The sequence below is a fragment of the Eschrichtius robustus genome, chromosome 3 (assembly GCF_028021215.1).
Source record: "Eschrichtius robustus isolate mEscRob2 chromosome 3, mEscRob2.pri, whole genome shotgun sequence".
Taxonomy (NCBI): domain Eukaryota; kingdom Metazoa; phylum Chordata; class Mammalia; order Artiodactyla; family Eschrichtiidae; genus Eschrichtius; species Eschrichtius robustus.
In genome coordinates, this window is record NC_090826.1 from 24777805 (window position 1) to 24795345 (window position 17541).

Genomic DNA, 17541 nt, shown 5'->3' on the forward strand with positions numbered 1-17541 from the left:
TGCTACCCTGAAGTTTCTGATCCATACTCGGAATACTATCAAAAATTTACAGTGGGTGCTGAGAACAAAACACTGCTGTTGGATTCTTTTCATCAGCCTGCAAGTACTCTTATCTCAGAAGCCAAAACAACTAAGCTGAGTCCATTTGTACACTCAAAATGAACTTCAGAAAGGCTCAGGAAAGCTAGACAAAGAGTTAAATACCTTCATTCAAGCTTTAACTGTAAAACCACCTTACTGAAAATGGAAAACCACTGCAAATGAGTAATTACTTTAGTTCTAAACCCCTTTAACTGAAAAGTTAATCAGAGTCTGGCTTATCTGTTGTCAGTATCTGAGAATAGCCCCTTAGTACTTGATTTGAGGTCTACATTCATTATGCCATCAGCGGTGATGTTTTTAGCTCTCAGGCGATTAAAGTGCGGCTTCTCCATGGCTTGCTGGAGGTAATGTTGGTACAGCCACCCCAAAAAGAAAAACATCTGAGTGCTCTGATCCATAAACCATGAATTCCTACTCTTTAGAACAATTAACTACAAGAAGCAGATACTCTGCCTTCCTTGGCCTCTGAACTCAGCACTCTGAATGACAAACTAGATTTATTTAAAAAAAAAAAAAAAAAAAAAGGCCCACCTCTTCCCATAAGATCAGCAGGATACAACCAAAAAGCTCATAAAGCAGTTCACTGATCCTCAGTTCTCCATCCACCAAAAGATTAGACGTGCCAATGTGATGGACTGACGTCACTACTCAGTCTTCCTGTATCACCATTTAGGTGCAACTCAAGTCAAAATATGGGATAATAGGATAATATTCCATTACCCACAACCCTCCTTCTGAAAAGTTGGAACACAGATTTGGAGAATTTTCATTTATCGTTATGCAAACCTCAGCAGCTCAGTAAAGCAGATGCTTTTTAGGAGTTCAATTTTCTGACCTCTATTCTGAGTTCCTCTATCCTGAGTTCTTCCAACTTCCTCTGGTGACAATACTAAAAATCACCAATCTCTCAAGACAATTAAGGATAGACGCCACCTTTACAAAATCAAATAAGATACTGAATACAAAAGATACAGCCTCGTTACAGATTAATGAAATAACTGTTTAAAAAGATAAAAACAGGAAAAAAAATAATAAGTCAGCCCCAGTGTTTTACCTTTCTCCTAATTCTAATTATTTTTCTTCTTCCTACAAACTTCACAGTAACCCAGGCACATGCCTGGTGGCTAATGCCCAAGACTTAGAAGCTGGTCACACATTATAGAGAATTCATGGCAAGAGACATACAGGTTCCAGTTCACCACAGTAATGACTTACCTATGCACGACACTAACTTTTCTCCTTTAGTAAATAACTAAAAGTTATAGGCAGAAGTTGGAAGGCAGCACTTCCTCTGAGGAATCTGCACTCTTGAGATGAGGGAAGTGTGAGGTAAGAAAAAGAGGTGAGCTTGGGATAAGCTGAAAGGAGAGAAGAAGTAACACCATTCTTCCCATGAGACAACAGGCAAATGATCATTTTGCCTGATCCCATTCCTCACACCCAGAGGGTAGATCTTGTTCTTCCCAAGTAGCCTCCTGGGAAGGTTCAAATACAAGAAGTCTTTTCCAATCTGATCTACAAGCCACTAAACCTGACCTATGCCTCTGCAGGGTCAAAAGACCCAGAAGTAATCAGGTCAGCTTTGGAACAGCTACCATGCAAGACGCAGACAAAAGCCCCAGTTTAGTCCCTTGATCTTCCTGAAGGTAATTATACAAATGAACGATCCTGTTCTGGCTAAATTCCTCAAACCAAATTTCTAGATGTGGAGCTGGGAGAAATCCAAACCAGCCTCTTAAATAAGTTCATTTCGCACCCCCACCCCCCATTTTTTTGGTGGAATCAAAAGCTCCGGCCACGTGTCAAGCGTCAGCGTCAGCTGAAACATTCATCATCTTTGACGTGCCTAGAATAAAGCTAACTCCATGGGAATTCTGGTTACCCTGGATGCCACCTGTTATCTTCCCGCCAAGCAAGTCAACAATCGTTCATTTCATGTCCACTAACGTATTAAAGAATTGAACTTGACACTTGAGAAAGCTGCACCAAAAATGTACTACTGTAACTCTACAGAAGTTTCAAGTGGAACTGGGAAAATAGGACCAAGCCTCTGATACCTAGCAACAGATGTCTAACAATAAAAACACTGACAACAAATGCTATCAAGATAAAAGAATGTAAGATAGTTGTAAAGGCAAAGTTATTATTATGATTTGGGGGAAAGAAGGTCTCTTAAAATGATTGCCAACCAGTAGTATTAGCCCAAAAAGACTTCAGGGAGAAAGTGCTTTGAAAAGGTACAAAACAAGTTGAGTCGGGAGAAAAGGAAGGATGAAAGATTCAGGGTGCCTTTCATGGCCTTCCTAGCTGTGACTTGGAATATAAAACCAGTCACAGAATACAAAATGAAGAAGACTCAAACAGAAATACATCTTAAGACTTCTAGATCTAGAAAGTCAATGGTATAAGAAAGAACTAGTTTTGAGAAAGGCTATCAAAGATGCTTGAGGAAGACTGCTTAAGACTTAAAAAGGGAAGAGGCTGTAGACAGAGAAGCTGCTCTAGCTACAATTTAGCATCAGAGAGGTCAATGGTGATGAATCTGAAAAAAACTGAAATACAGAATTAACAGAACTTCTAATTTCCTGACAGCCTGGGTATGAGAAGCAAAGCTATTCAAAGAGGGCCAAAGATCATTCCTTAATTAAAGCCTAGCTAGCAAAAACAAGAATGACCCCACATATCTGATCCATTTTAAGGATCCTAGGGTATTGGCAAATCACTCTCTCAGATCTATTCCCTATTGACATCTGCCTTCAGCTTTGTGTTAATTCCTTTTCTTTTTATTTTTGTTTGTTTGTTTTAAACTAAAAATGGTGTTTTCTGGTAGGCCAATGAACTGCGATCTAGATTTCAGTCCTTACCTCACATTACTATCAATGAGTCCCAAAAAAACATCATTTCTCTATTTTTAAAAAGTTTAGTTTACATCTCCTGCTGTGTTTGCTGAAATCTAATTGCAATAAAAGCGTTTTTTAAAACCCTGCACTTAGTGCTGTGAATATCTAAGGAAACTAAACAGGCATGTTTTGCTTTAGGGGAAAGGGGAAAGAGAGAGAGAGAGAGAGATAGGAACAAGTTCCTCAAGCCAACTTACAAATCCTCCTTTTCTTAGACAGGAATCGCCCGGGGATGAGCTCAACACATACTCCACCATGCTAACGCCTAGTCCCCCACTCTCCGACCGTGGGGACAGTACAGAATTGACCTCACTGTTCACATGGAAACTCTGACCAGGTCTTCTCTGCACCATGATTGGCTGGGAAACTGAATGATCTACAAAAAAGATACACAAGCATGATACAGTGCAGCCAGAGGCTCAAACAAATTATGAGTGATGTCTCATGGATAAACCAATGACTGGGAATCAGGAAACCTGCCATGGTCAGTTGAGCCAAAACCTCCTATTGTGTTTTCCCTAAGTATAATACTCTACATAAGCTAAGGAAACGGAACACACCCCTCATATATCCAGGATAGCAGAGCAATACAGCAGTTCACATAACTGGTTTATCTAGCTAAGTGGATAAATTAATGTTTACCCCTTTCCAGTAGCAGAATTTCTTTTTAATATATTTTATTGGCAATGTTACTGAAACAAAATGTGATCTTACTGCCTTTTTTAAAACAACATAATTTGATCTTTTCTGATGACCACTGTCATCTGAGGTTCCATTCTTATATTGCTGTAACACAGCACATCAGCTTTTGAATTTTCTGTCTCCTTCCTCCCTATCAACTGTCATTTCTTTCTGCTGTCGGTATGTCTGCCTCTACAAGTTCTCCCCATCCCTTTCTTCAGGGGTAGTCAGTCAGAAGAGCGTCCATGCCCAGTGACTTATTTGGCCCAAACCACATTTATAGATAGATCACCCCATACACAGTACACAGGGGCAACGGGAGGAGAAAGAAACATGAACTTCAAATGGCAGGCATGGATCTTCTAATTCCAAGTATGCTGACAGCAGTACAGAACAAGAAGTTGTAGCTGAAATTATGGTCATTTCAAATAAGACCATTCCCCTGTGGCTAGCACTTCAGTAAAATATTGAAGACCTGATTTTGTGTTAATTATGTTTTAATAAATTACATCATATAAGCTCCTTCATGGCAATTATACCACAGGACAGGACATTGCTTGACATGCTTGTCACTGATGTAAAATTCACAACTTGCCAATTGCTGAGGAAAGGAGCTCTAAGACAGGCATAAATCACAGTACAGATGCTAGATCTAGATTACCTGATGTTCCCCAGGCACTGTCTCGCCATTGATCACCCAGGAATATTCCTTTTGGTCCATCTTTGCTGGATTCATCTGTTTCCCAAAACTTTTTACCTGGCAAGAGCTGCTGCAAATTAAAAATAATAGATGCTTTTAAAGAATTCATAAAGGATGAAAGTACAGCAGTCAACACTTTCTTTTAGACAAGGGTACTGAAGATGCTCACGTGCCCTGAAGGTCTTTAATCGCAGTGTTCTGACTCCGCAGATTGTGGTCAGAGCACTACTATATGTTTGGTAAAAGTCACACAGAGGCCTAATGCAAGGGGGGGCTACAGATCAACCCATCACAATAGAGGCTCAGCTTAAATATCTAGAATTATTCACTTAATCTATGCCAAGATTTTTAAAAGGCCAGGGCGGGGGGGATTCATACTAGACCTATCAGCTAACTGCTAAGAAGATTCTTACTGAAAAAGAAAGTACCTACAACTATTAAAAGGTTACTTCTGCCTACATGTATACTAAGGGGCCCTACAAAGTTACTCAAGCTGTGCCGTGAACTCAGGCCCCAGCTATGGGACACCAGAGGCAAAACTCACCTCCTTCATACACAGAGATTCTGTTTAACTAAAACACTTTCAACACCACAAAGAAAAAACTAAAACAAACCAAAAACAAAAACAAAAAAAAACTTCCCAACCACAACATTAACCTGTTCCAAGATTTTGGAAAGACAGAACAGCTATTCCCCCATTACTGGAAGGGAAATAAAAATCTCCTCACCTCAGTTAATCTTAAGAATACTTAGTAATGCCATTATAGAGACTTCATAAAACATTCCACACCTCATAAAAATGCAGGCATCACTAGTTTTAAATTAGCTTCAACCAAAGAAATGCAAACTACCCTTTCAAGCAAAACACAGTACAGTTTTGCACAAGATCAAAGCATTAGTGACCTGTTACAAAGTAAATTTCCACTAGAATCCCATCATTCTTGGTTCTGGTTATCAGCTTTACTCACTAAAATGTCCCTCTTATTTCTTTTAATTATGTTTTCACTTCAGCTGCTACTAGTCAGACAAGAAACTCAGAAGTTTGAGATAGTACACTGCTTTTGAGCATAAAAGAACGCACCTGAAGAGTTGAATTTCCCAGAGGAACAGAATAAAAAACCAGAAAGTACAAAACATTTGCTCTCCTCCTTGACAATAAAGGTTTACCTTTTCTATTTACAACCCATAACTCAATGATAATGAAGAAATATATCAACTTTGCCCTCACTAAAATGAATCTCAGCTTTCCAACCGAAATTCTGGGTTTCTCGACATCAATTTATTCTAGCTCTATAAAACTATCTGGTAGACATGGGTTACTACCTGGAGCAAAGCAGTTTCCCTTGTACTTTTTTCCCCTAACTTGTTATTTTCTAGTCCAACAAGGTCATGAACAAAAGACACATTTCGGTCTGACACTTAATTGCACAGACGCATTGGTTTACTTGAAGATGAGCAGTTACAAGCCGTCAATTCCTAATATGCCTCTAGGGTTCATTCTCTGAGAGAAGCAAGGACACAGCTGGTCTGTTAACTTGAGGAGGAGGGAGAAGGGGTGGGAGGGAGAGCCCAGACCATAGCTAGGCAGTGGAGTCAGGAAGCCCTGGACTAGACAACTTTGATGTGTCATAGGACAAACTACAGGACTGCCCTGGGCCTCGTTCTCTTTGCACTGATGAAGGAAATATTTCTCAGGTTGCTGTGATGATTAGAGATGTTGCTGATGTGGGCCTAACACAATGCCCACCACGCAGGAGGTTCTCAATAAATGTATTCAGTGGCATTACACCAAGGCAAAACAGCTGTAAACCACAGATGGGACCCTGAAAATTAATGTGTACTAACGCACAACTCTAGAATTCTTGCCTTTGAACTTATTTTTCTCCTCTTAATCTCAAAAATGCCCTCCTATAAGATTACAAATAGAATTTCTTTCCCTATTGGTTGTACCCTTTCCAACTAACATTCTGATTTTTCTCCTGTATTTTGTAGGGAGTGTAAGCAAACAGGAGTCTGCATCAACTTCTCCTCTGTGTACCAGAAGAAAGAATGTCAGCACAAGGGACACCTCACTTGTTGGTTAACTATAGTCTCCATATACTGGAAAGAGAGCAAAGATGATCAAATATATTCATTATGGTGCTCATCCCCCTCGACACAAATTTGGAAATCTTTATTCAAAACTCAAGCTTCTCTCAGCCACCAGCCTCCATGTGCAAATATAGTCTGTCCATAATTTGTCAAATTGCTTAGTGAAAGCAGCACCCCTTGAACTCAAGGCTTCAAAAATGACTTCTAAGATCTTGTCGTCTTTCCTCGTAGCTTGCCAGGTTGTCACAACTTGCAAAGCCAGAAAAAGCAGGTCCATATATAAGCAAGGCTGTTTCCAGGCCAAATTCTCTCAAAAGGAAACAATAATGCAACAAACATGTAGAAAGGTACTAAAAAGTGGAGACTGTACTTCAAAGTAGTAATAGATGCAACAAATCTCAAAGGAATAGTCATCCCTCGGTATCCATGGGGGGTTGGTTCCAGGAGCCTCCTTGGATACCAAAATCCTCAGACGCTCAAGTCCCTTATATAAAATGACACAGTACAATGCATACAGTACACACTGAAAAATTCAAGACCCTAGTCAGATACCAAGAGGAAATGGTGTCTTCCACTATTAACAGTATGTATAAATATAAATCCTAAATAGATGCTAGGAGCAGCCCCCAAAGTACTAAAACCCAATATGCTTTGGCAAAGTAACCAAGAAGATCAATTAACTATTATTAATGAAAACAGCAAGGACTGAAAAGGCAAGTCTGTAAGAGATAAAGAAAAAGGAAGTGGTAGAAGAAGGTGGTAGCAAGCCAATTCTGGGAGGAAAAAAGGCAGAACCTATGGTTTGCAAGAGTGCTCTGCAAATGAAGAAAAGTAAACTACTGTATCAAGGTACCTGGGCAAGGACAGAAGCAAACTTAGCAAAGCTCCTCAGAGTCTCTGGACCTTCCACAGCATTTCTCTTTCCTCCAAAACATACCCTTCTCCACTCTTCAGCTGCGTGGCAAGCGGCATCTGAAACAACTCCTAATGTCTGTACCTCTTGGTACACAGTCCCTTGTGTAATTCTCCCTCTTATCCCCCTCTTATCTTATCCTCTTAAACTTAGCAAAGCGCCTCAGAGTCTCTGGACCTTCCACAGCATTTCTCTTTCCTCCAAAACATACCCTTCTCCACTCTTCAGCTGTGTGGCAAGCAGCACCTGAAACAGCTCCTAATATCTGTACCTCTTGGTACTCAGTCCCTTGTGTAATTCCCCCTCTTATCCTGTCTGTGGGCTGAACCTACTGACTTTCTCCTAAGGAGTAAGAGAGGGCAAAAGTGAGGGGGTGCCGCTTTCAAGATTGTCTTTAAAATACTGACTTCCATCTTTCTTCTACTCCTCTCTCGCCCTCTCGCCTTCTCACTTTAACGAAGCTAGCTGCTATACTGTGAGCTGCCCAAGAGAGGCCCATATGGCAAGGAACCAAGAGAGGTCACTGGACATCAATTACTTAGGAACTGAGGCCCTCAGTCTAGCAACCCGCGAGAAACTTAATCCTGATATCAACCACGTGAGTAAGCTTGGAAGCAGCCCCTTCCCCAGCTGGACTTTGAGATGACTGCAAACCCAGATGAAATCCTGACTGCAGCTTGTGAGGGACCCTGAAATAAAGAATCTTGCAAAGTCATGACTGGGCTCCTGACCTACAGAAACTGTGAGGCTTAAACAACGTGTTGTCTTAAGCCACTAAATTTTAGGGTAATTTGGAACACAGCAATAGATAACTAATACAGCTGTGAATATACGGAAGAGTTTTCTTTTATTTAAAACATCTTTAAGAGTCTGTTTTCAAGAAGCACTTCTTGTTCCATTTCTAATATCTAAAGTCAAAGTGTTTTTTTTGAATTTGGAAAAAATTACATCTGTTCCATTTCATGTTTTCCCCTATTTTGTCTTACAGCCCTTCTGTATTAAAAAAAAAAAAAAGACTGGCTTTTTAAATTCGGCAAAATTAAATGGACTAAAGACTTGTTAAGCTTACTGAGAATTAGTAGCAATCACACAGTCAAGAGTCATCTAAAATAAAGACATTGTTCGAATCTGATCGTATTAAAAGGAGCTATAATCTATTGAATATAAAACAAAGTGATGATGAGTATCCAATTGTTATTTCAAATTCAGATTCAACCCCTCTAAAGGTTATATCATCCATAGCACAGGCTAAAACATCCTGGTTCACCAACCCACATCAGGAGTTGCCAAATCTTCACTTACACCACACCTAAATTCAATCATCAAACATTCAAATGCAACTACTGTATGAAAAGACACAGTTACTGCTTAACTCATCAAGAACTTGGAAATACTGTTCGACAGGACAACAAAGAACAGATCGCAGAAGAGGTTTACAAAATTCAATTTAAAGAAAGATTAGGCAATTAGAGGATTAAAAGATTTCACAATTCTAAAGGAAGATAAGGGAATTAGAAATTGGTCCAACCAAAGCAAAGGAGACCCAGGGAGTCAGACGCAGGCAGTATCAACCAATATGCATGTTTAGGGAGAGGACATATGATGCACAAACAAGTCTGTCCTTATAAAAGCAATTAATGCATCAGGCTAGATAGTAGCTTGGGTACAGCAGCCACTAAAAACATCCAAGTAACTTCCCTGGCTCAGACTGCTTACCAAGCAAACTTAAGAGAACTTTGCTTCCTCCTATAGCCAAACATGCTGATCACTGAACACAATTATCCTGTCCACTTGAGAGTTGTTATTTCTCCTTATAAATCAGTAAACTGCATTTTAGTTTTCATACATTAATCTCTTGTGGTTCTAGTCAGTATAGGTCAGTTCTATAATCCAATCATCTCTAAATTAGTAAATCCCTTTCAAGACCTACAAACTGAGAACCAGGGCTTGGGAGGTCCTACCATCCGACACAGCAATACAACAGACCTTGTACTCTTCCATGTACTGTCCCATTAAATGGGATTCCTAAGTGCCTCTCCAATAGTATCTGTTCTCCAGTCTTTAGGAGAAAAACACATACACTATTTATCCCAGCTTGAACCACAGGTTTGCAAAAGAAAAGACTTAAGGAGAGTAAAGAGATCAGTAAGCTTATTCATGAGGCTTCTGGAGAACAAAGTGGAAATCAAGCACTGGTTTATGAGCAATGTTAGCCACTTGGGAAACCTCTAAATTGTGTTTGGAAACACCTTTTTTTTCTAATCATCTAACAGAAAAGACAATACACAAAGCCACACTTGCACAATTGACCACAACATTAACCTCTACTAAGAGTCCTTTAAACAGAGGTGGAGACAATAAACTAAAAGGCTTGAGAACATCAAAAACCTCTAGGCTTCTTATTTTAAGAAGTAATATAGTGGTAAACACACACAACTACTCTGAAACCATTTTAAAAAACAAACAACAAAAAACTGGTCTCAAATCCCAACTGTGTGAATTTAACTCATCTAGGCCTGTTTTCTCACCTATAAAATGAACTGTTATGAACATTAAATAATATAGTGTGTAAAGGAGTAGTACAATGCTGGACTCAGAGTAATCAATCAAAGAATTAGCTGCTAATATTATTTAATAACAAAGTAGTAACCAATAGACTTCACACTACTATTGGCATAGCCAATGAAATGCTCCTGTGTACTCAGCTAGCAGATGTGAGCACAACATCACCCAGCCCACTTCAGTGTAAATTTATAAAATTAGGAGCCCTAACAAAACACTGCAGGAAGAACTATGATTAGAGCTTTGCAAAAACTAAGAGGCAAGCTGACTATTAAAGACTGGATGTGTTTGACCATACCACCATTAATATTTGCATAGATGGAAACTCCAATAAGCACTCTGTGCTCAAGAGGACTGCTTACACACAACACAGGCTGCACAGAACTATCTCTCAGAGCAGAAATTTGGCTTCTTAAGGAGTACTGTTCACAGGGATGCTACAGCCCCGAACGCATGAACAGGTTTAATCATCTCATGTGGCAATGCAAACTTCCAACACAAGCTTAGTTTCATTGGAATGTAGCCAATGCAGGAGTCAAATACCTGATATTTTAACTAGCTGGTAAGATACAGCCCCCCCCCAATTTTTTAATCTCTTGATAAATATTCTCATTACATTAAAAGAACTTGATATTAACTCAGAGAAAGGACCGCTCAGTACTGATAGAAATAAAGAAGTATTATTGGTAAACACTGTCACATGTTCTAGTCAAAGCTCTGACTGTGAAAACTGTGTAATTTTCAGAAATCCCTTCTCAAAATCTTAATGCCCTAGGGAATTTACCTGGCCCTCCATACCACAGAGGGTTGTTGTGAAATCTAGTGAGACAGTTCATAATAAATACTATAAACTACACACAGAAGTTACTACTAAAGCTTTAACAAGAAACGGTTTAAATATAAAAGAACAAATCGATATCCTTTACAAGGCTTTAAAAAAAAAGGTACAAATATCCATTCACTGTTACGACAATTCTTTTGGAAAGAGTTCTGAAAAAATATACAGTAAGAATCATGTTCAACTCCTACACTGTTGGTGGGAATGTAAATTGGTGCAGCCACTATGGAAAACAGTATGGAAGTTAAAAACTAAAAACAGAGTTGCCGTATGACCCAGCAATCCCACTCCTGGGCATATATCCAAACAAAACTACAATTAAAATACAATACAAATAAACATATCTATGAAACAGAAACAGACTCACAGATATAGAGAATGGACTTGTGGCTGCCAAGGGGGAGGCGAGTGTGGGGGAGTGAAGGGTTGGGAGTTTGGGGTTAGCAGATGCAAACTATTATATATAGGATGCATAAACAACAAGGTCCTACTGTATAGCACAGGGAACTATATTCAATATCCTATGATAAATCATAATGGAAAAGAATATGAAGAAGAATACATATATGTACAACTGAATCACTTTGCGGTACAGCAGAAATTAACACAACATTGTAAATCAACTACACTTCAATAAAAATTTTAAAAATAATAATAATAAATTAAAAAGCTGGAAAAAGCCATGTTCATTCCTGAGAATTTATCTCAACATTAAAGAATTCAAAAGGAAAAAAAAGCTTCACATTCAAAATGTAAGAGCAAAAAAGTTGGGAGCAAACTAAATGTTCAATAAGGTACAACTATATGCAACAATACAAGCTCACCCAAAACAGCTATCAGGACTATATGTAATATTTATAAAATAACATTAAATTTTAAAAGCAAAATACAAAATTGTACACGAAAAGACTGCTTCTCCTCATGCACCCTTCCCTTTTGGATCAAGATTGGAAAGAAAAATAAAAACTGAAATAGGTGCTCGTTGATGTGGGATTATGGATGACTTGTTACAAAATACACTTTTATTATGATTTAGAACTGTTTAATAAATAAAAATTGAGATTATGGTGGTACAGAATTCACTACAAATAAGCATTTTCTCTTAAGCAGATACATTTCACTTCAACATAATTTCAAAGTGACAAAAGTTAGTGGGAATTTTGAGAGAGCTCACACCGCATGTTTCAGATATGAGTTGGCCAAAAAAATTTGTTCAGGTTTTTCCATAAGATGTTACAGAAAAACCCGAGCGAACTTTTTGGCCAAACCAAGCAGATAATAATTTCCAATCCACTTTGAAAACTGTAGCTTAAATAAGGGATGGTGAAAATCTTCAATGGCTTAATCACAAGCCAATCATTTTTTAATTAAAAATACCTAAGTATATTAAAAAATAAATAAATAAAGAAGATGGTGTTTTCATTTTTCCCTTCTTTTCCAGAAAGTTTAAGGAACATGACCCTCTAAATTCTCACTTCCCATTTATATATCTACTAATTAAGTATCCTGCATTTTTTTAATCAGTTACTCAATACTTACATGTAAAGATTATTTTTAAATGTTTAAACATTTTTGTTCTGTTTCATTTTATTCAAATCGTCAAAAAACTGTCTAAGAATCAAAATTTGCTATAATTTTTTTCACATTTCACTTACTAGGCAGCATCACAATCTGGCATCTAGTAATTACTGCTTAAAATTTTCAGTCTATGTGGCAAGATGATTACTAGTGAAAACAAATTTCCATATTAATTGTCTCTCAACTAAATCTCTTTTTGTTGAAATCTAATATACTCCTTTTAAGAAAGAAAAGTTTAATTTTTTGCATAATTATAACTGCAGTATATAAAATTAAGAGATTTTTAAAAAATATTTTCCAGGGTTATTAAGCACTTTTCATAATAAACACTGTTAATAGTTGTATCTAATGTCCTTTAATAACATTTCCACCACTAAGGATGAAGTTATACAAATCACTTAGGCCTGGCCAATATCAGGTAATTTGACCTCCTCTCTCATATCTGAAAAACCAATATTGTTTTTCTGACCATTGAAAAAATAAAATTTTAGCATCTGAAGTACTTGAACTTACCCTGAAATGCACAACCTGCATGAGCCACTACTGGAAGTAACAAAAGCAGTAAAAAACAAACAAACAAACAAAGTTCTCTGCCCTGAAAGAAAAGATTAAAAAGAAAAACCGGGACTTCCCTGGTGGCGCAGTGGTTAAGAATCCACCTGCCAATGCAGAGGACACGGGTTCGAGCGCTGGTCCGGGAAGATGCCACATGCTGCGGAGCAAATAAGCCCATGAGCCGCAACTACTGAGCCTGCGCTCTAGAGCTCGCGAGCCACAACTACTGAAGCCGGCGAGCCTAGAGCCTGTGCTCCACAACAAGAGAAGCCAACGCAATGAGAAGCCCGTGCACCGCAACGAAGAGTAACCCCTGCTCACCGCAGCTAGAGAAAGCCCGTGCGTAGCAACGAAGACCCAACACAGCCAAAAATAAATAAATAAACAAACAAACAAACAGGCCAAGAATTAAAATTTTTTTTAAAAAAAGAAAAGAAAAACCTATCAGGAATCAAACTGGAACAGTACCGGGCACAGGATGGTCAAGGGACACCTTAAAGGATGGGGGACTTCAGAGCGAGAAGACAGCAGAAAGGACTTTCCACAAAGAGCAAAGGTAGAAATGAAAGCAAGTGGACCAATAAAAAAGGAATCCCGCCAACAACTAGAGGCGCAGTAAGGAGAGGGTGAAAAAGCACAACTAGTCCAGCTGCCAGTGAGGCTTTATGGAGCACCAAGGAGCTGGGCTCTAATCCAACAGACAGCAACAGGGAGTAAAATCATAAAAATTCATTTTAAAAGATTAATTTGAGGGACTTCCCTGGCAGTCCAGTGGTTAAGACTCCGCACTTCCAACGCAGGGGGTACGGATTCAATCCCTGGTTGGGGAACTAAGATCCCGCCTGCCGCGAGACGCGGCCAAAAAAAAAAGATTAATTTCACATTCCTTTACAAAAAAGAGTGAGGGAAAGCAAATGGATGCTGGGAGGCTAAGCAAAGAGGTCACTGCAGTAACCTAGGCATAAAATGGTAAAAGAAGGGACCTGTGGAAATGGGAGCTGGAAAGGTACAAACTGCTGCTTAGATGCCTCTCTCAACTTTCAAGGCATTTTTTTTTAAGTTATTTAATTTCAAAAGGAAAGATTCATAGCCCATTATGATGATCAAGAATGAAGTCACTAAGTATACATAAGCCAGTCTACCACTGAAGTTATTTTAATCAGGAATCTATTCCACAGAGTCAGCTGAGTCCAAAGCCTAGCTGAAAACAGGATCCAAGTATGTAAGAATACGGTGCTGCAAGTTTAAGTCTACAACTCCAATGGGTAAAGTTTTAAGGTTGTCCTGAGGATCCACTGCGAGTTGCTGGGGAACAGTAAGAGCAAAAAGAGCAATCAAGTAGAGATAAGAAGAATTTGGTAGCTCTTAAATTTTAGGACCACCACAAATTAGACTGAATTGCAAACAGTTCTTTAATTGATGACTACTGTTAAACTTAAAAATGCACTCTGGGGAATTCCCTGGCGGTCCAGTAGTTAAGACTCCATGCTTCCACTGCAGGGGGGCAGGGGTTCGATCCCTGGTTGGGGAACTAAGATCCTGCAAGCTGCGAGGTGCGGCCAAAGAAAACAAAACAAAACAAAACAAAACAAAAACGCACTGTCTTCAAAGGAGCACAGGGGTTTCCCAGTGTTCTTTACCACACAAAAAACACAATCACTGTTAACAACTTCATCCTTGAAACTAAACACACAGAAGACATTGGTTGTTCTTTCAGAAAGCATGCCCTTCAAAAATAAAAAATTCAGAGATACTGTTAGCACCTCAAGCTCCATGAATATTTTGTGGTAAATTAACCTGGGGCAAGCTCCATACTAATCCCTTCTCCACTGCACATCCCTTCCTGAAGCCACTGAAGGTAAAGTTTTCCTTATACCTTCCCGCTTCAAGTTATTGGAACAGAGCCAAAAGAAGTTTCTTTTCTCTGATATCTTCATAAAACTTCACGAACAGTAAACTATGTTCAGAAAATGAAGATATTCCCCAGGTGAACCAGGCTTTTCTACACGATATAGAAAAGGCACGTAAGGAAACAGAAGACAATGTTATCCCGGCCACCTTTAAGTTCCCTATAAATAATGTCATTTGTTTTTATCTAAGTATAAATTACATGGTTTGATCTATAACATAACCATATTAAAGTTATACTAGGTCTAGACTTTAAATAATTATATAAATGATTCCTTGCAATAGTACCTGAGAGCCCAGCGTGTAAAAGATAAGCCTCCAGATCACTTAGGAAATCTGTAAAGTTCATGAATAAAACCATGAAAACATCTAGATTGCTTCATGACCTACCCCCCTCATATTCCCAAAGCAGGAAGCAAACAGCTCAATTAAGAGAGGATAGGGCTTCCCTGGTGGCGCAGTGGTTAGGAGTCCGCCTGCCAATGCAGGGGACACGGGTTCGTGCCCCGGTCCGGGAAGATCCCACATGCCGCGCAGCGGCTGGGCCCGTGAGCCACAACTGCTGAGCCTGCGCGTCTGGAGCCTGTGCTCCGCAGCGGGAGAGGCCGCGACAGTGAGAGGCCCGCGCAACGCGACGAAGAGTGGCCCCCGCTTGCCGCAGCTGGAGAAAGCCCTCACACAGAAACGAAGACCCAACACAGCCAAAAATAAATAAATAAATTTATAAAAAAAAAAGAGAGGATAAAGAGTCCTTTGCCTCAAGATGGGACCAAACACTCAAACCCACCCACACATCCAGTCAGCCTCAGGGTATTTTTAATTATTAAATTGACAAGAGAAGTGTCTTAGTATGCCAGATATGGACAGGTTCCCTCTTTCGTGTGTTCCAGGAGTGGAAAATTTCACAGATGTGCATGTATATCACAGATGTGTATGTATACAGGGAAGACCAACACAGAAAATAAACTATTTCTTCTACACATTTTGCTATAATGAGGACCACAGAATTCATTAATTAATTAAGAGACAATGAGTTAATTTTGGTGTTCTGGTTCCTCATCAGCAAAACAAAAGTAAACAAGAAAGAATTACACACAACATAGTTTAATACAAGCTTGAACAAGAAATATAACAACAGCAATTCCAATTTTCTAAACACCATTATGGCTGGTTGGATATATATGAGGATACTTCCATGCCCCAGCAGATGGCCCAGAGAAAGTGTCCTATGATTACAACTACATTAAATAAAAGATCCTTTATAATAAATGCCCTTATATAAGATTCTATTTGGATAACAGCATTGCTGACATGCTATTCATCCTATGTACTCTTCGTAAAATAATTATTGAATAGTTCAAAAATGTAAAGATTTGCAGAGAGGACTGAATAAATGCTTTTCAGTTTTGTCCACTCCCCATCGTCCCCTTCACACCCCCACATCCCTGAGGGTGGAAAAGTAATATGAATAGAGAATACAGGCAATATTTATTGAATTGAACTGAGGTCCCTTGGGGGGAACTTCTGATGTAAAAGAGAAAATAAAGAGGAATCCATACTTAGAAAAAAATATTTACTGGTACACAATTTATTCAACACAATATATTAGGCAGCCACTGTTTACAAAGTACATATTAGCTGAAGCCCCTGCCCTCAGCAAACTTACGTGCAAGGAAATAGAAAACATTTACACAAATCACTATATATAAAATAAATTAGGGCCATAAGAATGATATAAATAAATAATGTGCTACTGAATTCCCCTCTGTAGCTTCTGGTTGGTGAGAGCAAGAAAGCTTTCATAGAAGAGCTGATAACTGAAGCTGGACTGCATACTGGGTAGGCTCTGGACATGCAGAAATGAACAGTAGAAAAGCTCAGGATCTGGAGTGATAGAGAGCTGGGTTTAAACAGCTGGCTCATGATCATGTTAACCTCTATAATCCCTGTTTGCCCAGTATATAAAGGACATCCTAATACTGTAGGACCACTGTGAAGACAATAATGTATATGTGATTAGTACAGTACCTGGAAAATCATATATGTTCAATAGACTGCAGCTATTATTATTTCTGAGCCTAATGAAATAGAACTTGATGTCAATCCACATCTTGACAGTTATGATCTTAGCTGGAGTCACTTGACCTTAGAACTCACTTCCCTCATGTAAAAATAGTCGTGTCTCTCAAAAATCTGTTGGGAGATTCACATAGGTAATGAAATCAATGCCAAAGTGTTTTGAAAAGTGTTAATGTATTACTGTAGTTAATTAGCTTACTTTCAAATAAAGCATACTGATGTGGATAAAAAGAATAAAAACATTTTAGACAAAGGAGGATAAAAGGGAAGAAATTTAATGAAGACAGATAAAGCAGCATGTGGATCAGCTATTTCCTGATGCACAGAAGCATGTTTGTTTTACTGCATTCAAACATTCAAGCATGTTTTACTGCATTCAAACATTCCAAGATGGCTTAACGTATACAGTCGTTAAGTCCACCCATTCTTCCCAGTGCAGGACAGAAGGCAGATATTGGAATGTGTGGGGTTCCACACAGGTCTCAAAGTGACAGGACAGAACTGGGCACCAGGTTCTAAATGTCAGATGCACCCATGTTCACAGGGTTAGAAGATACCTTCTTATCATCTTCTTCAAAATGCCCAATCCTAATCCCAAAACATAATAGTTTTGATCCCAGGAACTTCCAAAACA

General features: G+C 38.9%; 1 protein-coding gene across 12 annotated transcripts in view; it reads right to left on the minus strand.

The window, feature by feature from the left end:
- Positions 1 to 17541, minus strand: part of PUM1 (pumilio RNA binding family member 1) — a 128204-nt gene that overhangs the window by 69160 nt on the left and 41503 nt on the right. For 6 of the 12 annotated variants that reach the window (XM_068539340.1, XM_068539345.1, XM_068539344.1 and 3 more), the window contains 2 exons: positions 4345 to 4453; positions 3200 to 3378 (listed from right to left, as the gene is read on the minus strand). The exons of 5 other annotated variants lie outside the window; for them this stretch is intronic. In XM_068539340.1, the coding sequence (XP_068395441.1) occupies positions 3200 to 3378; positions 4345 to 4453 (288 nt within the window). The remainder of the gene's footprint in view (positions 1 to 3199; positions 3379 to 4344; positions 4454 to 17541) is intronic. One more of the 12 variants, XM_068539341.1, reaches the window with a different exon arrangement.